Source organism: Papaver somniferum, chromosome 7, assembly GCF_003573695.1.
Source record: "Papaver somniferum cultivar HN1 chromosome 7, ASM357369v1, whole genome shotgun sequence".
Classification (NCBI taxonomy): domain Eukaryota; kingdom Viridiplantae; phylum Streptophyta; class Magnoliopsida; order Ranunculales; family Papaveraceae; genus Papaver; species Papaver somniferum.
The window spans coordinates 215,472,275-215,480,470 of NC_039364.1; the positions used below are offsets into that span (position 1 = coordinate 215,472,275).

An 8,196-nucleotide genomic window follows, 5' to 3' on the forward strand; every position below is an offset into this window, starting at 1 on the left:
ATGTAGTTGATCCCTAAAAGGTATCCCACCGATTAAGGTACAGTCGCGGTTCTTACGCCTCTTGAATCCCAGCAGGACTCCGCGTAATTGATTCCGTTAGATGGTGTCACACCGACTAAGAGTTGCTTCAAATCAATTAAAGACTTTAAACCAAATCTGCATCCCACATATTAAGCATATATATTTCCTTTTACAATCAAATAACTTGATCAAAGGTATGGAAATCGATAGCAATATAGAAAGTCTAGCTAACCTCAAAATCCGGACTTATGCAACCCAAAGTGCTACCTAGATTATTATTCACCTCACAAGTATAAAACATGTGGAATCAACAAGTTTGAGACGAAGAGAACTTTGATGATTTTTATCTATCTTGATTGATGGAGCAAGCTCAACAAACAATCAAGATCAGGATACTCGAGTTATCAAGGAAAGATAACTGGACATGGCTTCACGAATCCCTATGAAGACTTTGTAGTCGCCAAACCCTAAAAGGGTTCAGAAGAGGACAACTCTAAATACAACTAGGACACACCAAAAAATAGTGTTGGGATTAAAAAATCCCAATTGCTTGAAGTTACCCTTTTATAGACATTCAAAGCATAGGTTGCGTTAGGTTTGAGCTAACATAGCATTAGAACCAAGCAAACAATATCCACTGTTAGATGAATCTTTGAATCTGATTTACATAAGCAAGATATACACTCTGGTTAGGTGAGACCATAACCAAACAGTGTACAAAAACTATGTTCAACATGGTTAGCCGAAACTTGCCCGTTTGAACTTAAAAGTTTAATCTTCATTTTCATGAACACATAAGACATTAACTTGTTGGATTATATCGTCAATATTATCTGTATCGATATCATCTTGGATGACAACTCCCGGTAACGACTCCCCCTCCAAACTTAGCATTTTTGGTTCCACGCTTATCGGCACCACATTGTACTCTGCCTCGAGGCGTGGGAGTTCTCATATCTTCCAGTTTAGGTTGGTTAGATTTTTTTACCTTTGCCACTAATCAAGAAAACAAAAGATATTAGCTCAATCGATAAATGTTCGACTAAATTAGAGACAACATAAAAGTTCTCAGAGTAAAGTTTGTTTAGTAGCAAAATTCTCGAATAAACCCAACTCTAATTTTGTGTTTCCAAAGAAGAGTTCGGTTAGTAAAGTTATTTTGTGAACCAATCGAACTCTACATATATGCAATAAGGATAAAGTTCAGTTACAAACAAATTTCAAAAAAATATGAACCAACCGAACTCCACATATATCCATTAATGGTAAGGTTCAGTTACAACCAAACTCAACATAGTTGCAAAAATAACAAAGTTCGGTTACAAAAAAAATTCAAAACTTTTTGCGAACCAACCAAACTCTGAATTCAGTTACAGAATTAAAATTTCGTGTGAATCGAACTGCCCTTCGTGTTCTTCCTTTTAGGAAGTTCGGCTATAAACTAGGTTTTCTTCTTTTTTTTTCGAAACTACTCCTAACCGAACAACACACTGTAACTTCCATTTGAAGCATATTTTGATAATTTCTATTCAATTTAACAAATAAAAATTGAATTAAAAGTAATGGGTTTGTGGGAAAATACCTACGGATTTTCATTTTGGCCGAATCAGGGTTAATCTTGCGTCTTTGATACTCGATTATGAGTTCACCTTGAAGTTCCCCTTCTTTATCAATCTCAAATTCACTTGAGAGATTTGCTAGATGTGGCAATCCATGACCTACTCCTGGGATTCTTGGGGTTTTCTTTCGACGCGCCATTCTTATACTTGATTGATTAATCGACGATGAAAATTTTATGAATTGACGATTAATCGATGACGGCGATGTTGAAAAGAAGGAGAGAAGAAGAAATTTTTCCCCCAAAATGTGTTTTCCGCGGCCAGGATAGAGGAGGAGGCTTTTGTTTTGTTAAATTTATATTTCGGTGGTTATTAATTTAGTTTTAATCTTAATTAGGGTTATGGGCGAATAAGTAATCTCCACTTTTTAGGACATTCTTTATAATTATAGGATAGATGGCCTTATAAATCATGGTTGCCCTCCAAAAGGAGTGGTGCCCAAAAAACGTTTCTTATTGAACGATTTTTTGGGGACCATGGTTTTTTTGGGGGGACCATGGTCCTATTAGGCCACCTACCCTATAGTTATAAGGGGTGTCCTAAAGCATTGAAATGACTAACATATCCTTAACCTAATTTAATTTAAAACCAACCCAATAACCACCTATATATATATATAACCACCACCTCCTCCCACCATCGCCGATTACCACCACCACCACCTCCGATTATCACCACCACCAACCACCGATTACCACCACCACCACTGCCCACCACCGCCGATTAACACCACCACCACCTCCGATTATCACCACCACCACCTCCGATTACCACCACCACCAACCACCACCACCACCACTATATATATATATATATATAGCTTAATTTAAAACATTAACAAATATATTCTCACAAACCCATTACTTGTCATTCGTTTTTGGTTGAATAAATGAGAAGTAATCATTAAAATGAGTTGAAAATGGAAGTTGCAGATAGGTTTAATGGAGGGTTTTTTTTCAGAGAAAAGTTCGGTTATCAAGAATTAATTTTTTCTTCACAGAACTCAGAGTTGGGTTGATTCGCAAAAAAATACTTTTAACCGAACTCCTTGTATTAGAACAACACAAGTCCATAAGTTCGGTTCCTTCGTAAAATAAGGATATCACCAAACTTTAGTTTACGAAAATAATGAGAAGTTCACAAGTTCGGTTCGTTCGCAAAAATGTTAAGTTTTCTTTGTAACCGAACTCTACCTTTGAAACTTCGTAACCGAACTCTACCTAATTCGCCAAGAAATAAATTTCGTAGTAACCGAACGTTTGCCTAATTGCATATATGCATATATAAGCCCAGTTCGGTTGATTCGCAAAATATGTTGAAGTTTGCGAACCAACCGAACTTCTAACACTAGGTTACTTTTAACCTGCAGTTCGGTTGGGAACTTGGTTGCGTTGAAGTTTGCGAACTAACCGAACACACAAGATGTACCCAAATAAACTGTTAAGTTCAAAGTTCGGTTACCTACCATTTTATCCTAGGTAACCGAACATTACACTGTACGACCAAAACCTCCATTAACGAGCGAGTTCGGTAATCTGCGTGTTTGGAAAACGTAACCGAACTACACTTTCAGGTGTGTTCGGTTACATGTTCTTGACATATGGTAACCGAACTGGCCCAAATCTACATAAAAAATTTCATTTTTTTTGAAAGTTTGGAGCAATTCAACCAACATCATCTAAGTTTGAAGCCTACCTGGGTACCCAAATACCCTTCCTCCAGTTGTGGTTGGTAAAATCCATCGTTTTTCATGTTTTCCTTCTTCATCTTCTCTAACTTTACTCTCTCAATAATTCTACTTCTTTAAAAAAAAAACCATCTGATTTTTTAATCTCACTAATTATCTTTAACTTAATCATCTCACTAATCATTACACTAACTATTATTAACACTAATTAATCATCACCCAAAATTAATCAGGAGGGTAATTTAGGTATTAATATAAATATCTAGATAAGGGATGACCTAGATTTACTTCTAATGTCTTTACCCAAAATAAAACCATGATCCCCAAAAAAACCATGGTCCCAAAAAATCATTCTTCTTATTTAGCTACTGAGCTGAGACAAAAAATCAGCCCAATATGTACCCAAAGAAACAAAAACTAAGGAGCGGGCTGGAGCCATAGTTGGCCCCTTCCTAGGCGGGTACATCACCTGCATGAATTGAATATGCAGATAGCTGTACCTAGGCCCGGTCATCACCTGCATGAATTGAATATGCAGATAGCTGTAGCCACAGTAGTCTTAATGGGAATTAGCTTAGTACAACATTACACAAATAAGTATCGAGAATCAAATCGTCCCATCATTCATTCAGAGGCAACATTCAGTCAGAGGCAATGCTCCGAAGTCTCCATGGAAGCATTATTAATTACAATCTCCGAAGTCCAAACAACCAGCTACGAGCCAATGCTTAGCAAAACCCGACATATATAACCACAGTATATTTATCTATATATAACCACAGTATATTTATCTAAATTGAAGCACCCATTATGGTGTCATGGTTGGGTTCATCTTAAAAACATAGCTGAAATTAGTTGTTGTTTGTAAAGTTTTTGTCAGGCTACTACATCCAAAGACGGTGCTTACAAAATTACAGATCCATGGCAACTGCACAATCTGTTGCTTTAGTCTTAAACGCACATTTACTTGCAATAATTCCAATCAAAACAGAAATCAGAAAATTAAAAGATACTACTGCAATGCAAGATAATTTTGTTTTACTCCTGAATTTCAATAAAAGACTACTAGCTAATAACAATGGAGTAAAAGGAAGATCAACAAAAGAGACCCTGTAACTAAATACAGAGACAAAAATCAAACCATAAATCATGAACCCTGCTAACTTTGATCTCTTAGACTCCATTGCAAAATCTTATCACCCTAGATTCAACTTCTTCTCCTACTACTACTAAGCAAAAGCATAAAACCCTAACAACACCTTCATGAGCTAAAAACCCCAAACAATAATAATAATCCCATCAATCCAAAACACTGCGACTGCCATTAAAACGTCCATAAGTGAAACGGAAACGATTACCGATCTTGAAAGAAACATAAGCATCAACACAAGCAGACTCAATCTGTGCTTGAGTAAGGTATCTCTGACTCCAATTACTCTCACTAACATCTGCAGGTTTTTCAATTTCTCCAGAACGCAACACAACTTTAGCCAATCCCATCAACCCAAGAGTCTTAAGTTCCTTATTACGATAGTTTTCAGCAACCAAATCCTCAAGATCAACAGCTTTCCGAACAGAAACATCAAAATCACCTTCAAGCTTAAACGCAACATCTTCAATTCCAACTCCAACAAACCTCAGATTATCGTCTTCAAGAAACCTATGAAGAGATTTAGGGATTTTCTCAGAACGTAAGATCTGAAAAATCAAACATCTCCGACCAACACAGAGTTGTAATATTGCTACCGGCGGAGTATCATACTTGGAACCAAAAGCAGCAGGTTTCCATTCCACATCAAGACCAACAATGAAATTTTCTGTAGAATATTCTCTTCTGTTGATACAGCGATCTAAAGTATCTTTGTAATCACTGTAAACCTGTTCAATCCAGTGATCAACTGTTGCAGCATCCTTAGTTACAGTGATTTTGATTTTCTCACCATTAACAGTTACAGAGTAAAGATCTTGTGTGTCTGGGTAGTAGTTGGGAAGAGTACGGATGGTCATGGTGAGTGGTTTTGAAGAGTGGTTTTCTCTTTTCTAGCTATGGAGGAGAGAAAGCTGTTTTGTTGCAGAGAAGAGAGAAGAAATAAACCCAAATGGTGGTACTGTGTATAGCTGGCCTGGTATTAAAGGAAGTTAAAGGACAAGAACGGATTCGATAGAAAAAATAAATCAACAGAAGAAAGGACAGTTTATTTTTTCGTTTACATCCGGAAAAGTGATCCGAGTCGGATTCATTGGCAAATGGGGGGTTTAGCCAACCCCCATAGGAACCGGCCTAATGGGTTTCCCTTGTAACGGCATTCTTCTTAAACAAGAACCCCACCCACTTGACTCTCCCTTGGAAATGTAGTCCTCCAAACAGTAAATGAATCTGAAGTGTTCTTTCTGCATCGCTAGTTCATTGAGTCAAAACAAATGGCAAGCCGCCAACTTCATCTTCTAAGTAACTCGCAGGCTATTAAGATATCAAAATTGGTCTTACCAGAACCGGCCAGACATGAATTGCACACGCTTCCACTGTATTCAAAAAACACTCTTTCGGCCCGTCCTACAAAAATTCATTGAAGAAAAAACAAATCAAAGTAGGCAACATTAGGAAACTCCTCGCTGAATAACAAATTTTGAGGAATGCAGGTTTATTGTACGTGTGTATCGAAGTGAATCACATACAAGCCTTTGTTCTTGCCAGGTGACTTATAAAATGACTAGAAACAAGTTCCTTAACTAGCTAATATCAACATTGAATGTGGTGAATTTGTAGTTTAAAGAAAAAGGAAGTAGAGAGAGGAGACCTGACAGATGATATTGTTGTTTTGGTCAAGAAAGGCATTCCCATATGGAACGGGATTGAGATCGACTATGTCAATAAGTCCCTTATAGAAGATCTTAGGGAGATCTTTGATTATGAAATCTGTACAGCCAGGACATAACGTTTCGTAATAGAGGGATAGAGAAACTTTCTCTGGAGGAGGCGGTATGGAGGGCGCTGCTGCTTCAAGAGCTGATGAACATAGAGATTGAATAGAGAACAATAGAACAAGAGAAAGCATGATAGCAGAAAATGTAGAAACCATGGCTAGAAGCTTACGGAAAAATCTCAAGCTACACAGTGATTTGGGATGGAATTATGAGAGATTATAAAGGAATTCAGCTTACCATTTCTGGAGATTCTTCCACTACCTTGACTCACTTTGAAAGCTAGGAAATAACCTATCTCAATATTCAACACTCCAAAATAACCAGTGTGCATTCGGAGATAGCAACTGACTTGGTGCATCAACCTTGCGGCTGGTCCATATATACATTAGAGATGGCTAGCTAATTTGCCTGATAAACCATTGCATTCTTAAAGCAGGAGTGTTTAAAACTTATTAAGAACCTTCCTTCAACTCCATATTTGAAACCCCGACCCTCCCTGTTTTCTCTCTCTCTCTCTAGTCTCTACAATCCCACTGCAAACCTCTCTTGTTTTTGCCTCGTCTCTGTCCCTTTATCTGCACGCGTCGCAGCAACTGAGCAACAGCAGTGCCACTGCACGATTTCGAAACAGGTACCCATGATTCCGTTGAAAGTTACAGTTACATGCTGCTGCTGATCAAGGAGATAGAAAGCAATAGTATGAAGAAAAAAAAATAACACAAAAAAAAGTTAAGATAATCATTTGATTCAAAAAATTGCACTGCACATCTGAAATTTTGAATGCAGGAGACTTGCATCAATAGAAAACTAGTCAGTGTGCATCTATAAAACTACTGTATTACATTACACAGATAACAAGAATGAAACATAGTACGAGGACGAGTACTACTCAGCAGTCATCAGACTGGAACAAGTTACTACATTCATGACAAAGATATTCAAGAATCAAAAATTACACTGCACCACCTGAAATTATGAATGCCGGAAACTAGTAGTCACTAGTCACTGCATCTAAAAATAGTAGTCAGCAGTCGGCAGCACTAACCAGTCTTTTCTTGCACTAACCAGTCTTCAGTAGCAGTTGATCATATCAGTAAAGCTAACTGCATAATCATTCAGCTCCTGGAACTCCAAGTCAATCAAGTCAGGAAAAGGCTCAAACACAATACCATCATCAGTAGTGGTATTAGTTATCCCAGGAAGATTAAGCCATTGATTAATATCATAATCAAACTCCTTCTCCAAAGCAGAACCATAATTATAAAAATCTGTAGATGACGAAGATTGGTAATCAAGTTTTGGTTCAGGGTGAAGAGAGGGGGATTCCTTACTCGTAATCATATCATAATCATTACAACCCTTTGCCAATGGATCACTAGATTTGTTCTTCTCCATCATCAACTGATCTATTCTCTCTGAAATCATACCAAACATGGGCTCCAAATTCTTTTCAATCCCTCGAATCTCTTCAATAGATAAATTACATAACTTCTGATCAATAAACTTAACTTGTTGATTCTCTTCTTTAACATCTTCCTTGCATAATTTCTTAATCTTATTATCATTCAAACATTCTGAATCAACAACTTCATCAGAATCCCTTTTTCTTTTCCCTGCTGTTTTTGGATCATAATTAATGAAATCCTTCACAATCTCTTGACATTCATTAGGGTCTTCTGGTAGTATCCTAACCAATCCATCCCCATTCTTATCTTTATTAAACTCAGATTTAACATAAAACAAAGCCCTAACACCACATAGAGTCTTAAATTCATGTAATTTCTTCTCAATGCCCTTCAATCTGTTCTTGTAGATCTTCTTTTTGTTACCATTACCCTTACAAGAAGATGACGATTTCATCTGGTTCTGATTCACAAAACCCATATTTTCTTTCAGATCAATCTTCAATTTCTTTCTTTGTTGTTTTTTTTTGTTTCACAGATA

The 8,196-nt window shown here is 37.1% G+C and overlaps 2 protein-coding genes across 2 annotated transcripts; both read right to left on the reverse strand.

Moving 5' to 3' along the window:
* Positions 1–4,626: 4,626 nt before the first annotated feature.
* On the reverse strand, positions 4,627–5,334 carry LOC113295929 (Werner syndrome ATP-dependent helicase homolog). Its single transcript, XM_026544255.1, has one exon. The coding sequence runs from the start codon at positions 5,332–5,334 to the stop codon at positions 4,627–4,629; it is 708 nt and encodes a 235-aa protein (XP_026400040.1).
* A 249-nt stretch (positions 5,335–5,583) lies between these two features.
* Positions 5,584–6,407, reverse strand: LOC113295930 (gamma-interferon-responsive lysosomal thiol protein-like). The gene is made up of 3 exons (XM_026544256.1): positions 6,126–6,407; positions 5,816–5,881; positions 5,584–5,718 (listed from the first exon to the last, which is right to left on the reverse strand). The coding sequence occupies exons 1-3, from the start codon at positions 6,405–6,407 to the stop codon at positions 5,584–5,586; spliced, it is 483 nt and encodes a 160-aa protein (XP_026400041.1).
* Positions 6,408–8,196: the final 1,789 nt, after the last annotated feature.

Excerpts from the sequence above, each read along its gene's own strand:
- LOC113295930 (XM_026544256.1), bottom strand. The coding sequence starts at position 6,407 with ATGGTTTCTACATTTTCTGCTATCATGCTTTCTCTTGTTCTATTGTTC. Across the intron at positions 5,882-6,125 it reads ACAACAATATCATCTGTCAG|GACGGGCCGAAAGAGTGTTT; the intron begins GTCTCCTCTCTC and ends GAATTTTTGTAG. Across the intron at positions 5,719-5,815 it reads TTCATGTCTGGCCGGTTCTG|AAAGAACACTTCAGATTCAT; the intron begins GTAAGACCAATT and ends CTAGCGATGCAG.
- LOC113295929 (XM_026544255.1), bottom strand. The coding sequence starts at position 5,334 with ATGACCATCCGTACTCTTCCCAACTACTACCCAGACACACAAGATCTT.